The 17,828-nt window shown below is 55.2% G+C and overlaps 2 protein-coding genes and 1 long non-coding RNA gene across 3 annotated transcripts; all 3 read right to left on the bottom strand.

Annotated features, from left to right (window-relative positions):
* Window positions 1-12,760: 12,760 nt before the first annotated feature.
* LOC109941204 (uncharacterized) lies at window positions 12,761-13,838 on the bottom strand. The gene is made up of 2 exons (XM_020541734.2): window positions 13,715-13,838; window positions 12,761-13,611 (listed from the first exon to the last, which is right to left on the bottom strand). Exons 1-2 carry the CDS (start codon window positions 13,836-13,838, stop codon window positions 13,007-13,009), a joined length of 729 nt encoding a protein of 242 aa, XP_020397323.1. The 3' UTR covers window positions 12,761-13,006.
* A 1,028-nt stretch (window positions 13,839-14,866) lies between these two features.
* On the bottom strand, window positions 14,867-15,448 carry LOC109940730 (uncharacterized). The gene is made up of 3 exons (XM_020540768.2): window positions 15,280-15,448; window positions 15,134-15,206; window positions 14,867-15,039 (listed from the first exon to the last, which is right to left on the bottom strand). Exons 1-3 carry the CDS (start codon window positions 15,414-15,416, stop codon window positions 14,926-14,928), a joined length of 324 nt encoding a protein of 107 aa, XP_020396357.1. The 5' UTR covers window positions 15,417-15,448; the 3' UTR covers window positions 14,867-14,925.
* Window positions 15,449-16,310: 862 nt separating this feature from the next.
* LOC109940775 (uncharacterized) lies at window positions 16,311-16,726 on the bottom strand. Its single transcript, XR_002263463.1, has 3 exons — window positions 16,612-16,726; window positions 16,443-16,518; window positions 16,311-16,359 (listed from the first exon to the last, which is right to left on the bottom strand). It is a non-coding gene; the product is annotated as an uncharacterized lncRNA (long non-coding RNA).
* Window positions 16,727-17,828: the final 1,102 nt, after the last annotated feature.

The following is a 17,828-nucleotide window of genomic DNA, read 5'->3' as shown; positions in this document are numbered from 1 at the left end:
TGGTAATACTATTTTTCATCATAAAATAACACAACATGAGTTGCAAGGTAACCTGATGCCTCAATAAAGGAACCGCTAAAACCCCATCAGGTGGATTAGCCTCAGAATTTGGCTGTGAATATCCTGCCAATCACCAAATATGTCAAATGTGCTGAAGAAGAAAAAAGAAAGATAGCACTTGTTGAACTCTGTAATTTCGTTACTTTGGTAATGAAATACGGTTTTGATCGGTGTTAAAAAGAGTCTTTTTGCAATTGTGAGCTCATGAAACATTAACTCAGATTGTTGATTTATACCAGTAGACAGTTTGACAGGTCAAGCTATCAAGAGCAGTGATCACTTCCACAGTTTGAAAAGGTAAGACTTGACCGAGCCAACTAACTCTAGGAGTGAGTCGAATTAGTAAAAATGACTTAAAAATCAAGATATCCCCTTTCCTACATCTAGTAACCTAAACTAAAACATGAAACACAATTTATGAAAGGGTCAAACATTATATATCACCACTCAGAAACAGGGGCACAGGACTAAGGAAATATAGTACGACGATGCTAAACAAAGTAATAAGCATGGAAAAATAAGCAAGCAACAGCCTAGAGAACTATATGACCTGCAATGCAAGGCGCAGAGTGGTTCTTTCATCGTGTGGTTTGTATCTCGTACCACCAAATGCAGGAATGATGGAATTACCATACTGTCGGGGACCATAATTAGGGGTACCCTCAAGACGCCTAATTCTCAGCTGGTAACCCCCATCAGCATAAAGCTGCAAAGGCCTGATGGGTACGATTAAGCCAGGGATCAGTCCACACGAGTGACTCGATCACGCTTCACCCGAGCCTAGCCTCGGCCAAGGGCAGCCGACCTCGAGAGACTTCCGTCTCGCCCGAGGCCCCCCTTTTTACGGCGGACACATCACCGGCTCGCCCGAGGCCTTGGCTTCGCTCAGAAGCAACCCTGACTAAATCGCCACACCGACTGACCAAGTTGCAGGAGCATTTAACGCAAAGGTGGCCTGACACCTTTATCCTGACACGCGCCCCCTCGGCAGAGCCGAAGTGACCGCTGTCACTCCACCGCTCCACTGACCAGTCTGACAGAAGGACAGCGCCGCCTGCGCCACTCCGACTGCGGTGCCACTCGACAGAGTGAGTCTGACAGGCAGTCAGGCCTTGCCAAAGGCGCCACGGCGAACTCCGCTCCGCCCGACCCCAGGGCTCGGACACAGGCTAAGACCCGGAAGACGGCGAACTCCGCTCCGCCCGACCCCAGGGCTCGGACTCGGGCTAAGACCCGGAAGACGGCGAACTCCGCTCCGCCCGACCCCAGGGCTCGGACTCGGGCTAAGACCCGGAAGACGACGAACTCCGCTCCGCCCGACCCCAGGGCTCGGACTCGGGCTAAGACCCGGAAGACGGCGAACTCCGCTCCGCCCGACCCCAGGGCTCGGACTCGGGCTAAGACCCGGAAGACGGCGAACTCCGCTCCGCCCGACCCCAGGGCTCGGACTCGGGCTAAAGACCCGGAAGACGCGAACTCCGCTCCGCCCGACCCCAGGGCTCGGACTCGGGCTAAGACCCGCAAGACGACGAAACTCCGCCTCGCCCGACCCCAGGGCTCGGACTCCGCCCTGGCCTCGGCCGGACGACCTCCGCCTCGCCCGACCCCATGGCTCGGACTCGGCCTCGGCAACAGAAGACAGACTCAACCTCGGCTTCGGAGGAGCCCCCACGTCACCCTGCCTAGGGCACAGACCCGCCACGTCTACAGGAAGCGCCATCATCGTCCTACCCCGAATCGACTCGGGTCACGGAGAACAAGACCGGCGTCCCATCCGGCCAGCTCCGCCGGATGGGCAATGATGGCGCTCCACAAGCTCTGTGACGACGGCGGCCCCCAGCTCTCTTACGAAAGCAGGGCGACGTCAGCAAGGACTCGACCGCTCCAACAGCTGTCCCTCCGCCAGGCTCCGTCGCACCTCCGACAGCCACGACATCACGCCAGCAAGGTGCCAAGACCTCTCCGGCTGCCACATTGGCATGTACCTAGGGCGCTAGCTCTCTCTCCGCTAGACACGTAGCACTCTGCTACACCCCCCGTTGTACACCTGGATCCTCTCCTTACGACTATAAAAGGGAGGACCAGGGCCTTCTTAGGGAAGGTTGGCCGCGCGGGACCGAGGACGGGACAGACGCTCTCTTGGGGCCGCTCGCTTCCCTCACCCGCGTGGACGCTTGTAACCCCCCTACTGCAAGCGCACCCGACCTGGGCGCGGGACGAACACGAAGGCCGCGGGACTTCCACCTCTCTCACACTCGACTCCGGCCACCTCGCCTCTCCCCCCTTCGCGCTCGCCCACGCGCTCGACCCATCTGGGCTGGGGCACGCAGCACACTCACTCGTCGGCTTAGGGACCCCCCTGTCTCGAAACGCCGACAGTTGGCGCGCCAGGTAGGGGCACGCTGCGTGCTGACGAACAACTCCCTGTCAAGCTCCAGATGGGCAGTCTCCAGCAACCTCTCCGGCCCGGGGCGGTGCTTCGTTTCGGGACTCTTGAGTTCATGTCCTTCGACGGCAGCTACGGCATGATACTTCTTCCACCGCCGCGCGACGACGACAATGGCGGCCGACAACCCGCCCGCCGGCGGCGGAATCGACGACATCTTCCCCGCGTGGTGGAAGAGCAACATTCGAGCTCGCTCCGTTCTCTCCCCCGCCAACGGAGGAGGAGGCGGGGCCATCAAGGAAGAGCGGGAGGCCGCGCTTCGTTGGTCGTCGAGCGAATCGACGCCCCCGACGCCCCGACGGAAGGCACGCCGGACGTCGACCTCGCGTTCAAGACGAAGGCAAGCGCCGTCCCCCGCGACACGCTGACCCCGAGCAAGAAGACGACGCCGGCGCGCTCGCGGAAAGCCTGCAGGACGTCGCCCTCGTACCTGAGACGACGGTGCAACCAGTCCCCGATGTGACTACGTCGCTCCTTGTCGACCAAAAGGTACCGACTAACTCCCATCTTACGTCATTTCGACTCGGCCTCAACCCGCCAAACGACCTCGCTTTGGCGGGCGCTCTCATTGAGGCGAGTGCAACCCCACTGGGGTTTCGTATGCGGTCGCCTTGGGACCGGCTGGCGGACGTCTCGACCTACGGGCCCTCTGGGTCCGAGGAAGATGACGATCCCAGCGTTTGTTGGGATTTCTCCGGACTTGGCAACCCCAGTGCCATGCGGGACTTCATGACCGCATGTGACTACTGTCTATCCGACTGTTCCGACGGAAGCCGCAGCCTTGGCGACGAGAGCTGCGGCCCAAGCCGCGAATGTTTCCACATCGAGCTAGGGGATCCCTCCAAAGGCAACCATCTCGGCATGCCGGAGGACAGTGATCTTCCTAGGCCGGTGCCTCGCGCCGACATCCCACGGAAGCTAGCTGTGGTCCCCGCTCCGGCGGGGGGTTACGACCCGCAACTCGAGCAAGTCCGCGAGGCGCAGGCCGGGCTCAACGAGGGAACAGGAGCGCTTGAGCCGATCCGTCGGGACGTCGGGCAGGTATGGGCGGGCCAACCCCTGCCCGGAGAAATACGTCACCTGCCCCAAGGTCTCCAGCACCGCGTCGCCAACGATGTCAGGGTCAGGCCGCCGCCCGCATCCAGCGGGGTTGGTCAGAACCTGGCAGCCGCAGCGATGCTCCTCCGCGCGATGCCGGAGTCATCAACCACCGAGGGTCGGCGAATCCAGGGAGAGCTCAAGAATCTCCTGGAAGGCGCTGCGGCCCGACGGGCCGAGAGCACTGCCTCCCGAAGGCAGGGATATCCCTCGGAACCTCACGCCGCAACTTCCCGATTCATGCGGGAAGCCTCGGTCTACACCGGGCGCACGCGCAACACCGCGCCTGCGGCCCCGGGCCACCTCGGCAACGAGCACCATCGACGCGACCGTCGTGCCCACCTCGACGAAAGGGTGCGCCGAGGCTACCACCCCAGGCGTGGGGGGCGCTACGACAGCGGGGAGGATCGGAGTCCCTCGCCCGAACCACCCGGTCCGCAGGCCTTCAGTCGGGCCATCCGACGGGCGCCATTCCCGACCCGGTTCCGACCCCCGACTACTATCACGAAGTACTCGGGGGAAACGAGACCGGAACTGTGGCTCGCGGACTACCGCCTTGCCTGCCAACTGGGTGGGACGGACCACGACAACCTCATCATCCGTAACCTCCCCCTGTTCCTCTCCGACACTGCTCGTGCCTGGTTGGAGCACCTGCCTCCGGGGCAGATCTCCAACTAGGACGACTTGGTCCAAGCCTTCGCTGGCAATTTCCAGGGCACATACGTGCGCCCCGGGAATTCCTGGGACCTTCGAAGCTGCCGGCAACAGCCGGGGGAGTCGCTCCGGGACTACATCCGACGATTCTCGAAGCAGCGCACCGAGCTGCCCAACATCACCGACTCGAATGTCATCGGCGCGTTCCTCGCCGGCACCACTTGCCGCGACCTGGTGAGCAAGCTGGGTCGCAAGACCCCCACCAGGGCGAGCGAGCTGATGGACATCGCCACCAAGTTCGCCTCTGGCCAGGAGGCGGTCGAGGCTATCTTCCGAAAGGACAAGCAGCCCCAGGGCCGCCCATCGGAAGAGGCTCCCGAGGCGTCTGCTCCGCGCGGCGCCAAGAAGAAAGGCAAGAAGAAGTCGCAATCGAAACGCGACGCCGCTGACGCGGACCTTGTCGCCGCCGCCGAGTACAAGAACCCTCGGAAGCCCCCCGGAGGTGCAAACCTCTTCGACAAGATGCTCAAGGAGCCGTGCCCCTACCATCAGGGGCCCGTCAAGCACACCCTCGAGGAGTGCGTTATGCTTCGGCGTCACTTCCATAGGGCCGGGTCACCCGCCGAGGGTGGCAGGGCCCGCGACGACGACAAGAACGAAGATCACCAAGCTGGAGAGTTCCCCGAGGTCTGTGACTGCTTCATGATCTATGGAGGGCATGCGGCGAACGCCTCGGCTCGGCATCGCAAGCAAGAGCGCCGGGAGGTCTGCTCGGTGAAGGTGGCGGCGCCAGTCTACCTAGACTGGTCCGACAAGCCCATCACCTTCGACCAGGCCGACCACCCCGACCATGTGCCGAGCCCGGGGAAATACCCGCTCGTCGTCGACCCCGTTCTCGGCAATGTCAGGCTCACCAAGGTCCTGATGGATGGGGGCAGCTGCCTCAACATCATCTACGCCGAGACCCTCAAGCTCCTGCGCGTCGATCTGTCCTCCTTCCGAGCAGGCGCTACGCCCTTCCACGGGATCATCCCTGGGAAGCGAGTCCAGCCCCTCGGGCGACTCGACCTCCCCGTCTGCTTCGGGACGCCCTCCAACTTCCGAAGGGAGACCCTGACGTTCGAGGTGGTCGGGTTCCGAGGAACCTACCACGCCGTACTAGGGAGGCCATGCTACGCGAAGTTCATGGCCGTCCCCAACTACACCTACCTGAAGCTCAAGATGCCGGGCCCCAACGGGGTCATCACCGTCGGCCCCACGTACAAACACGCGTTCGAATGCGACGTGGAGTGCGTGGAGTACGCCGAGGCCCTCGCCGAGTCCGAGGCCCTCATCGCCGACCTGGAGAACCTCTCCAAGGAGGTGCCAGACGTGAAGCGCCATGCCGGCAACTTCGAGCCAGCAGAGACGGTTAAGGCCGTCCCTCTTGACCCCAGTGGCGACACCGCCAAGCAGATCCGGATCGGTTCCGGGCTCGACCCCAAATAGGAAGCAGTGCTCGTCGACTTTCTCCGCGCAAACGCCGACGTCCTTGCGCGGAGTCCCTCGGACATGCCCGACATACCGAGGGATGTCGCCAAACACTCGCTGGATATCCGGGCCGGAGCCCGATCCGTCAGACAGCCTCTGCGCCTCGGTCATCAAGGAAGGGTCGGCCTCGCCTTGGCAGAGCCCGACCCTCCCTCGGGGGCTAAAAAGGGGGAACCCCTCTGCGTCAAGATCGGGCATACTTCTCCGTGTCAAAAATTTTCAATCAAAAAAGGGGCCTCTTGCGTCCTCCTGGCTACGTTCTCCCGGCTATGTCAGAAGCAGGGTCTCGAGGAGCGAACGCGGGTACATGTAAATGGCAAGGCCGACTGAGCCGAGGAGCTCCTGTGCCTCCGGGTTAGGGATACCTCACTCATCACCTGCCACGAAGAATGGCCCGACTCGAGAAGCCACCCTATTATTGACAAGCCAGGACGAACATGCAGATGGAAAGAAAGGAGAGTACGACTCCATGCAAGAAAGACAAAGTGTTCAGGCCTCAGCAGCCGCGGTGAGACGCACATCCAACAAGAAACTGTTCAAACAAGAATTAGGCGCCGCCTTGGGAAGGAGCCGCGCCCTCAGCTCCATCCCCGCCGTCGGTGGGGTCCATCTCGGCCTCCGGTAACGTCGCAGGGGGAAGGATCTCCGCCTCACAGGTGGTCGCCAGCACCGCGCTCGGACCCGCGGCGACCGCGTCGAGCCGTTGGACCTCCGCTAGGGCAGCATCGTCTTCGTCAGGAAGACAGTACCCCTCACTAACCCGCTCCAGGTCCACAACGTAGTGGGAAGCAAGCACGGCGAAGGCCCGCCTGACACCGTGGTGTAGCGCTTCGCGGACTCTGCCGCGCGCGTGATCACCCAAGGCTCGAAGGCGGCTCTGAGGGGAGCTTCCTGAAGGGACGTCGCCGGAGCCGAGGACACGATAAAAGTCCGAGACGGCCTCGGACATGGCCGCAAGGTCCGCATCCCTCTGCTCGGCAGCTCCAGCAAGTGCCTCAGCAAGCGCCTTGGCGGACTCGTCAAGGGCGGACTCAAGCTCTGCAAGCAACCAGGAGAAATACCTCAAGCACAAGCAAAGGAAACGGACAAGAAAGAGAACTAGGGAGGACCAAGACGTACCTCCGGCTCGGGCACGATGCTCCGAGGCCGCGACCTGGGCCGCGGCTAAGTCAGCCACAAGGGTCTCGGCACGGCTTTCGGCCTCGGCAGCCCGGCCCTGAGATCGGTCCCGTTCCTCGACGACCTGGGCGAGCTCCGATCGCTGCCGTTGCGTCTCCGCACGCACTGCAACCGCCTCGGCTCTCAGGTCGGCGCAGAGCAGCTGGAGGTCCGCCACCTTGGCATCCTGCTGAGAAAGGCGCGCGGTAGCCCCGGCGAGCGAGGACCTCAGGGATCGCAGCGAGCCCCAGACATCAACCTCGCGGCGGATGAGCGACGACTTGGCGGCGCTCCGGTCCGACAGATCCTGGGGAAAGGAAATAGGGCATCACGACGAGTGTCTCGCCCACAGAAGGAAAAAAGGTATGCCCGAAACCGCTACCTAGAGGATTTTGGGGACGTCTCTGCAGAAAACCTCCAGCGACGACCGGAGCGACCCCACCGTTGCCTCTGCGCACTCGCGGAGCTCACCCCAGGACTGGTCCTCCTGCTCATCATCGAGAACGAAGACGGGGTCCGAGGCCTCGCGGGTCCAGAATCGGAGCAACGGGCGCCGGGCCTCGGGGCTCCGCCGCACAGTGATGAGGCTGCCGCCCGGCTGGACGGATTGCGCGTCCACGCCCACCTCTTCTGGAGTCTTGGGCGCCGACGCATCAGCCATCCCGACGCTGGCGGCAACTGGACGCCCTTCGACAGGGACGGCGGCAACCTCGGCGGTGGCAGGCGCCGGCATGACCGGCACGACAGGCGAACTCAGGGCCGCGTGGGCGTCAGCCGCCTCCTCAACCACGATAGCCGCCTCGGTTGAAGAGCCGGCCTCGGGAGCCCGCTCCTCAGAGATTGGCGACGCCCGAGCCCCCGGTGGTGAAGTACCCCGCGAAAGGGTCGGTGGAATGGCGCTGGCCACACAGTTCGGCGCCGTCTTGAGGGCCTTCCGGGGTGCCAGGTCGGTCTGGCCATGACTTCGCTTGCTGGATATAAAAAAAGAGAGGAGGAAAGAAAGATCACGATCGAGACATATGAATGGGAAGCCAAGACGAAGACATTCCGAGATACTCACCCACTTCGGGCCATGATCCACAGCGCCTGGGGGGAGCCTTCTTGGATCCCGGCTCCCGAAACAGCCGCCGAGGTCCGCTTCGCCGGCACCTTCGGCACCACCCTTGCTTGGGGTGCCCGGGAAGCGGATTCCCCGGGCACGGCCGCGACGACTTGAGGGTCACCCCCATGCGCCACCGACACGAGCGGTGGCCCCTGGGGAACAGACGCCTTGGCCTGGACCACCGGAGCTGCCTCAGCTCCTCCGGTTGAGGGGTCAGGTGACCTCTCGGTTCGCCCCCGTGCCTCGGGTCGGGAGCCCGACGCCCCGACTTCGGGGGCTGACGGAGTCGGCCCGCTCGGGGGCTGGCTCGGCGGCTCCTGGCCACACCCCAAGCTGGGGCTGAGGCCGAGACGGACGACCATGTCATCCTCTTCATCATCATCATCGTCATCATCGTCGTCGGGCGTCTCCGGCGACGGCTCCCTCGGGAGTCCGTCCCTCTCCTGCTGGCGACGACGCTTCTCCAAGGCGTCCCGAGCCCGCCTCCGCTCGCGGGCCCGGGCCTTCTCCGCGTCCTTCTTTTTCTTCTTCTCCTCCGCGGCGACCCGCCGCGCTGCACGGTCCACCGCGTCCTCCGGGACCCGTGGCTGGGAGGGTTTGTGCCACCCCACATCCTAAAAGGAGGGGAGAAAGGAACCCGATCATAAGGACCCGGAGCGACCCGATATACGAAGAAGGAAGGAGCGAACACTCACCAAAGTCACACACCCCTGGTCGGGGCGCATCCGAAGCTGGGAGTATGCGTGGGGGTCCGGCTTCCCCATCGCAGCCGACACCCGCCATTGGAGGGCGTTGAAGGGGAGAGGATCAGGGGACATTCGTGAGCCCTCCCAGTCAGACTCCGGGGTCATCTCCCAGAGCGGCAGCCGCCGCTCCGCCAATGGAAGCACCCTCCGACGGTGGATAGCGGCGATCACTCCCGCAGCGGTAAGTCCCCCCTCCCGCAACTCCTTCAGGGCCTGGAGAAGGGGTTCGAGATTCTTCTGCCTCTCGTGCGGGGTCCCGTGGCGCCAGGCGTCGGTGGCAGCCGTAACTACTCGCTGGGAAAACGGTGGGAGCAACTCTCCGTCATTCCGGAGGTAGAACCACCGGCGCTGCCACCCCTTGTTCGAAGACGCAAGAATGGCAGGAATGTACTGCAGCGCCCGCGACTGCCTCAACAAGAGAATGCAGCCGCCGGCCCGCACCGCTGCACGGATCCTCCTCTCCCCCGTCGACAAGGCGAAAGGCTCGGCGAGGAAGAGATGAGTCCACAAATCCCAATGAGGAGCGATCCCCAAGTATCCTTCGCATACCGCTACGAAGATAGCGGCCTGCGAGATGGAGTTGGGGGAGAGGTTGTGCAACTCCACCCCGTAGTGGAATAGGATGGCCCGCATAAAGCGGCCCGTCGGCACACCAAATCCCCGCTCATGGAAGGAGACGAAGCTCACGACATACCCCGGCGGTGGGGACGTAGCGGCTCCGCCCACGGGAGGAATCCACTCTGGCCGCTGCTTGTCGGTGAGGGGGCGGAGCAAACCTTCGCCGACCAGCTCCTCCAGATCACTCGCCGTCACCGTGGAGAAGGGCCACGGATCGCGCGGGGGGATTATGGTCACTCGATCCGCCATCACCAAAATGGAGAAGATGGCGGCGCGGGGGGCAGGGAGAGCGGTTTCTCTCTTCTCCAACTACAGTTTCCCGGGTTGCGAAAACCTAAAGGGAAAAGAAGGGAGCAGAGCGAAGAACCGTCACCGGACCCCCTCTCAAGTATATGAAGGCCAGGGCGAAACCGTTTCCAGCACACCGCCTGGACCGGACGCGGGATTCAAAAAGCGCGAAGCGGTACAGCCGTTCCTCAAACGGCTCGCGCACGCGTAACGGCCACCCCGCCAACCACTCGCCCTGTCGCATTAACTCCGCGGCGGGACACGCGGCGCCTCTGGCGGGAGAAGCGCGCGACGCTTCGCCTTCGCCGTAATAACCGCGTCAAAAAGAGGTACGCCACGTCGTTCGATTTCGTATCCTTTTCCTTTTTCCTCTTTCTCTATCTCTTGCAACAGGGACCGGGAAAGGGGGATACCCCGGAAAGGATCCTTCTCCGCGAAGGAACCGGGCTCCGAGCCCCCCTACTGATCAGGGGTTCGAAGACTGGCCCTCAGAAGGGTTCAACAGTCGCCTCAGATCGCGTGGGCCCGACACCCACTACTGGTCAGGGGTTCGAAGGCCAGCCCCCCGAAGGGTTCCATGGCCGCCTCAGGCTACTCGGGCTCCGCGCCCATTACTGATCAGGGGTTCGAAGGCTGGCCCCCGAAGGGTTCACAGTCGCCTCAGACACCGAGCGAGGGATGACCAGGGGTACGTTCGATACATAACCGAGGCTCGGGCTGCGCTCCCGAGGTACCCTAGGACATTTCCGAGACCAGCGGGAACGATCTTGTAACGGAATCCCATCGGAGGGAGGCATCGAGCCCTCGGACCCCGTCGCCAGGGGACCGGGTCCGGCAAATCACCCGCAGGTACTTTTGGGCGTGCCTCTGGGCCCCTAGCCGACCCCCAACGAACGGGGCACGGACGTCCACTCGGATTACCCGCTTGCAGCTCACCGGAGACACCATGTTCGGTGCCCATCGAGGGTAACATGGCGCACTCCCCCCCTCCTCCTTGCGGAAAGGCGACGTAGGGGCGTATGTAAAAAGTCGAGTCTGTCCTTGATCGTCCTCTCGCCCTGTGCAGAGGCTCGGGGGCTGCTCTCGCAAAAACCGGCTCCGGCCAAACCGTTGACAGCGTCAACATACCAGCCCGAGAGCTTGGGCCCCGACCGTGCACCCGGGCTACGACCAGTTCGCATGAGGGAACGACCAGACCAGCCGAAGCATTACGCGAGGCATTAAGACCTCGAAGGAGTGTAACCACTCCTCCGAGGCCTCGGGGGCTACACCCGGCGGGTGCGCTCGCGCGCACCCACCGGAACAAAATGCAACCGAGAAAGGCTGGTCCCCTTGCAAAAAAGTGCGACGAAAGCCTCCAAGCGAGTGCTATCACTCCCTTCGAGGCTCGGGGGCTACTGTCGGGGACCATAATTAGGGGTACCCTCAAGACGCCTAATTCTCAGCTGGTAACCCCCATCAGCATAAAGCTGCAAAGGCCTGATGGGTACGATTAAGTCAGGGATCAGTCCACACGAGTGACTCGATCACGCTTCACCCGAGCCTAGCCTCGGCCAAGGGCAGCCGACCTCGAGAGACTTCCGTCTCGCCCGAGGCCCCCCTTTTTACGGCGGACACATCACCGGCTCGCCCGAGGCCTTGGCTTCGCTCAGAAGCAACCCTGACTAAATCGCCACACCGACTGACCAAGTTGCAGGAGCATTTAACGCAAAGGTGGCCTGACACCTTTATCCTGACACGCGCCCCCCCGGCAGAGCCGAAGTGACCGCCGTCACTCCACCGCTCCACTGACCAGTCTGACAGAAGGACAGCGCCGCCTGCGCCACTCCGACTGCGGTGCCACTCGACAGAGTGAATCTGACAGGCAGTCAGGCCTTGCCAAAGGCGCCACGGCGAACTCCGCTCCGCCCGACCCCAGGGCTCGGACTCGGGCTAAGACCCGGAAGACGGCGAACTCCGCTCCGCCCGACCCCAGGGCTCGGACTCGGGCTAAGACCCGGAAGACGGCGAACTCCGCTCCGCCCGACCCCAGGGCTCGGACTCGGGCTAAGACCCGGAAGACGGCGAACTCCGCTCCGCCCGACCCCAGGGCTCGGACTCGGGCTAAAGACCCGGAAGACGGCGAACTCCGCTCCGCCCGACCCCAGGGCTCGGACTCGGGCTAAGACCCGCAAGACGACGAAACTCCGCCTCGCCCGACCCCAGGGCTCGGACTCCGCCCTGGCCTCGGCCGGACGACCTCCGCCTCGCCCGACCCCATGGCTCGGACTCGGCCTCGGCAACAGAAGACAGACTCAACCTCGGCTTCGGAGGAGCCCCCACGTCACCCTGCCTAGGGCACAGACCCGCCACGTCAACAGGAAGCGCCATCATCGTCCTACCCCGAATCGACTCGGGTCACGGAGAACAAGACCGGCGTCCCATCCGACCAGCTCCGCCGGATGGGCAATGATGGCGCTCCACAAGCTCTGTGACGACGGCGGCCCCCAGCTCTCTTACGAAAGCAGGGCGACGTCAGCAAGGACTCGACCGCTCCAACAGCTGTCCCTCCGCCAGGCTCCGTCGCACCTCCGACAGCCACGACATCACGCCAGCAAGGTGCCAAGACCTCTCCGGCTGCCACATTGGCATGTACCTAGGGCGCTAGCTCTCTCTCCGCTAGACACGTAGCACTCTGCTACACCCCCCGTTGTACACCTGGATCCTCTCCTTACGACTATAAAAGGGAGGACCAGGGCCTTCTTAGGGAAGGTTGGCCGCGCGGGACCGAGGACGGGACAGGCGCTCTCTTGGGGCCGCTCGCTTCCCTCACCCGCGTGGACGCTTGTAACCCCCCTACTGCAAGCGCACCCGACCTGGGCGCGGGACGAACACGAAGGCCGCGGGACTTCCACCTCTCTCACGCTCGACTCCGGCCACCTCGCCTCTCCCCCCTTCGCGCTCGCCCACGCGCTCGACCCATCTGGGCTGGGGCACGCAGCACACTCACTCGTCGGCTTAGGGACCCCCCTGTCTCGAAACGCCGACACATACACAGGTTGCTAAAATTATGATGGAACTTCCCCTGATAAGGCCATAGGTGAGCAGGAGCAGGATTCCTATTACCCTCTAGCACACATAAATCAGAAGTCATGTCCCCATCTCTACTGAAGCAACCTTTTGATGAATTGTGAATAGAAGAGTTGTTGCTTCTATATGCATATTGTTTATCCAATACCAGAGGTTTTTGATATTCCATGTTCTTAAACGTGTGTTGGTTGCTGAAAGGAACAATTTTGGAGTCCAGCAACTATTTTGATGGTTGACCTAAGTATTTATCAGCATCCTCTGTGGTGGAATTTCTGCTAGAGGGTACTGGAGAAGAGTCAGTGCTAGACTCGCTCTTAAAAAAATATCTTCAGGCTGGTTCTTCTCACAGGATATTGACTCTGGGGAGGATACATCCATGTAAAAATCTGATAAAGATGTATCATCACAATATTGGTCCGGAGAGGAACAATATTGGTCCGGAGAGACCATCTGCATAGAACCACTTTCACATATATTCTGTGGGAGCTGCTCCATCTCATACTGCTCATTGTTTTGTGATAACCCATGTGGCAAATCATGCAGTGATCTTTCATCAACCATATCAACAGATATATAATCTGGATGAGGATATCCTCCACATTCTGCCTGTAAATGTTCTTCCTGCATAGTAAGGCAACTACTGTTGCCATTGCGAATGCTTTCCGTTCTCTCACCCATGTTGGACTCAATGCAAGAAATATCAAGAATATATGTGTTATTGGTAAGACAAAACATGCCCATCGGAGTGAAATGGTCATCATCCTGACCAGCATTACCAAGCATCTCATCTGTACTCCCCCATTTAATTTCACTCCAATCTGAGTGCTCTGTGGATATACCACCTGAGAAACATGCACCAGGATACACCTGAAGAGGAAAACAGCATACGAGTGTTCATTTGTGTCTCCAACCAGAGTATATAGTTTTTTCCCTGAAGGTACATACCATTTGAGAGATCATATGGAGGTCCAGTTGCTTCAACATTAGCGTGGTTTGATGCATCCCTTGGAAAATGTTCATTGTCCAAGTTAGAAGTTCTTGATTGGTTCTGCAGATCTGCAAAAGCCATAACCATTTTTTTGTAAATTACAAGATATACATTTGATATTCAGTGAGCAATGAAAAAGTTAACAACAATTCAGTTTCATCTACAACCGCCTTTGTATATCTCATCGTTGCTAAACAATTCATATCGGCTAGCTTCTGCGTGATCAATCATTTGTTCTCCTTCATTCAGCTCCATGTTAACTTCCATATGGCACTCCAAATGCTCCACATGGGAGTAGTTTGACTTTGACCAAAATTCTGTGTTCTCAAGCATTTCTGCTGATCTCACAAAGCGACAACATTAGCAATAAATCAACGGTTATAGGGAAGAAAATTTGTGCATCCTGCAAAATCATATGCTAAAATGGCCACATCATTATACCTTCATGGCTTTGGAATAAATCTTCAGAACAATCAGTGTTGGCAGGCATCTCGAAACAACCTTGATTAACCTGTATTCAGCAACATAAGAAATACAACAGTCTAAGGTTATACAAGACTCGAAACACAAAAGAAAATATTATATATGATATTTTTCTCACAAAGTCACAACATTTAGGACCTGTTTTCTTTGCTCCCAGGCAGCTTTGACAGGCACTGTGGGCGTCTCCAGGCATCCAATTTTGGGCACCTGGGGATGACATCCTTGCCTGGCAATGAAGCTGCCTAGGAAGCTCTGAACCAAACGGTCCGTTACTGCATGAGTGCTCAGTGGTGGGCTGGAGGTATACCCTGTATACTGAGTGCTGGCTGATAATAACCCCCCAACCCCAAGAATGACCAATTTTATCAAACAAACAAAGAAATATGTAATGCAAGATATGCAAGAAAAACTGAAAAAAATGACAACTCTTAAATTTCTTTATGTTCCATTCCTAGTACAAAAAATAAGGTCATTGGTTAAACAATACAAATATCACCATCTCAAGTTGAATGAGCCATCCAAAGACCAATGCATCGTTGAAAGTACAGAAATCTGAACTGCCTTCATATTTGCAACATATAACTAAAATATATGTTGGCAAATGTTCCTAACGTTACTACGAACCTAAAAGGCAATAAAATTAATTAGGATAATAAGTTGAGTATCATTACAAATAAAATCATATCTATCTGATGTGCCTAATAATTTCTTGTATTTCTTCTGGAATGTTGTCTTTGGATTCATTGTCCTTGTACTTCAATAATTCTACTAAGAATTTGGTCCTCAGGTCATTCCCATTCTGCACATTCATTATTACATATCATAGAACATGATTAATAATCAATTATAGAAGAACAATATTGACAAAGTATTAGAACAAATAGGGTACTCACAGTGCAAATGCAGGGTAACCTTATACCATTCCAATCGTGCATAAAGTTGATAACAAGAAAGCCAGATAAATCCCTACAAATTAAAATAATACGTTGTTACATATATGTAGACAAAATTAATAAGTTGTTCGGGTTAAAAAAATTACCAGTTTAATGTTCTTGGAACCCATGTTGGTACTATACGACGCCACATATAAATATCGTCTTTCCATGTAGGATTGGCCAATTCCATGGCAGCATTCATATTATTGGCAATATAATGTATATTATGTATATAATGCATGCTAGGATGATCACCCTTAAACCATGATGGTATAGGCATGGAGTCCATTATATAGATGCTTCTCGTGTCCATGTTAAGTACATATAAGGTGAAGTGACCCATGAAAGAAAAGGGCAATAGAATCTGCAAGTTAAAAAAATAGTTCAAGTAAGAGAAAAAACAAGATTACAAAAATGATGAAGAGTATAGCTTACTTGTTTGCAATCTGAAACATCGTACTCCATGTCAGACCAACATTCTAATAATTTTGCCAACATGTTGATATCTGGCTTTGCACGAAGGCGAGGGTCTCGAACAAATTTAGTTATGGACTACTTTTTGTTAGTAAAATAATTATATAATGAACACGCTTATATGAATAAAGACTAATTACTTGAACTTACACAGAACTGTAGATCCATGTAGTGGTATTTGTCTTCCAACAAGAACAAGGCATCATTGCATGCGATCATCCGAACAGCCATGTTAAAACAATCTGTATCCATCGGCTTATTTACATCCAATATATCTTTAAGTTTTTGAAGACTTAAAGAAATTGGATAAGGTTTAGTGCTCTGAATCCAATGTTTCCTATTAAATGAACAATTGTTTTTATAGTTAAAGCAAGAACATATGTGTTGAATATTTACCATGCATATACTATATTAAATGAGAATTAACTTACTTTAAATATTTGGCGTTGTCTATCCCCATGATATATGTGCATAATACAAACATCAGTTCTTGCGTGTTTGTTGATGTTACTTTAGCAGGCAGAACATATGGAGATATATATGGTTCAATCTGATGTGATGTATTTGACGATTTAGATAACTCACATGGAGTATCGATTATTTGAACATCACTTGAACTCTCTCTATCTTCATCCACATTGTGGTCAAGATTTTGATGTCCTTTCTTTGTGTTTAATCTCGAGTCCCATAATATTGCAGGTAGCTTAAACCTAAACATTGTTATATCATCATGCAAGTATATAAATTAGAACAAAAGAAACATTGTTCCTATAAATAAATATACGTCCTCTACCTGAGTTACGTTATCAGATAGGGAGGATCCTGTCCAGTATTCCATATAGTTTATCATCCATAGCCCGCAAGATACCCTAATATGAAATTTAACAGATCAGGTGAGTTTCTATGTATATATGAAAATAAATACAACCAATTTTGTAGAGTTGTGGTCACATGAATTTTACCCATCGGTTTGCATTTGTGTTGTGATCTTCTCTATAACTGGCCATGATGCAACATCAAGGTTCGACCACTTGCCTTGGTAAAGCTCTTTATGTTCTGCTGCAAGTTTAATCTGTCTTTCTAGACCTTTTAACTATGTGTATATATAAAACATATCAAGATTTATAGATAACAAATAATGTAATGATGAAATAATCATAATATAAAAGAAATGATTACTCACTGTAGTATAAAGGTCTCGGCGATCCGTTATTTGTTGTCCCATAGAATCGAGTACATGTACCTCACTTTTTTTGCATTCAGAACTGCCAGGTACCAGTGAAAATTTTCTATATTCATTGGAATGAACACCTTCATAGAACATACATTAACATTAATTTGTAAGTATTGTGCACCAATATATTACATATTACATATATTAAAAATGAGATGAGTTTTAGGTCAACCATGTCAGACTGTAAATAGTTGTCCACCCTTTGTTCAATTGTGTCTTCCTTACAATTTAAGAGCATCTTAGGGTCGCCATCACGCTTAAGCAGACTGGAAATGAATGTGTTCTCCAAGAAGACCTTTCCACCTTCTCTATGAAGTAAATGCTCTTCATCTCTAATACAGTGTATATATGCACTGAGGGCCTGTACACCAAAAGAATACAATTAGCAGATCAAATATACATGCTAGCTTTAAATATGTATACCATACTGTATAATATGATAATTATAAATATATATACTTTATTACTGTATATAATATGGACATACATATGTACTTACTTCGCCAGACAATTGGATGTCACCATGAAAAAGACATTCCATATCATTTCTATTTAACCATGCGCTGTCGATGTCCACCACAACTTGTTTCCCCGGTAATGTTTTAATGTATTCAATAAGCTGAACATCTTCTGGAGTGCACTTATAATCTATACAATGAAAAATATTATACTTAATAAGCAAATGATATATGCGAAAACCAATAAGATGCAATAAGGCAAGAACAAAAAATAACCTTCAGAGACAACTCGAGCTACATTCAATTTCTTTGGTTTTTTATGTTGTGATATTCTAATAAGTGTGTCCAAAGCATCTTGTTTGTTCTGCTCTACCATATCCACATCAGAACTTATTTGACTTGATTCATTTGGAACATCCAAAGATGTCAAGTGTATCACATCTGTATGAGAAGTGAATGAAACATAAGTCTCTTGACAAAAGCATTT

The sequence above is a fragment of the Zea mays genome, chromosome 7 (genome assembly GCF_902167145.1).
Source record: "Zea mays cultivar B73 chromosome 7, Zm-B73-REFERENCE-NAM-5.0, whole genome shotgun sequence".
NCBI lineage: Eukaryota > Viridiplantae > Streptophyta > Magnoliopsida > Poales > Poaceae > Zea > Zea mays.
This window is presented reverse-complemented; position numbering and strand designations above follow the sequence as displayed.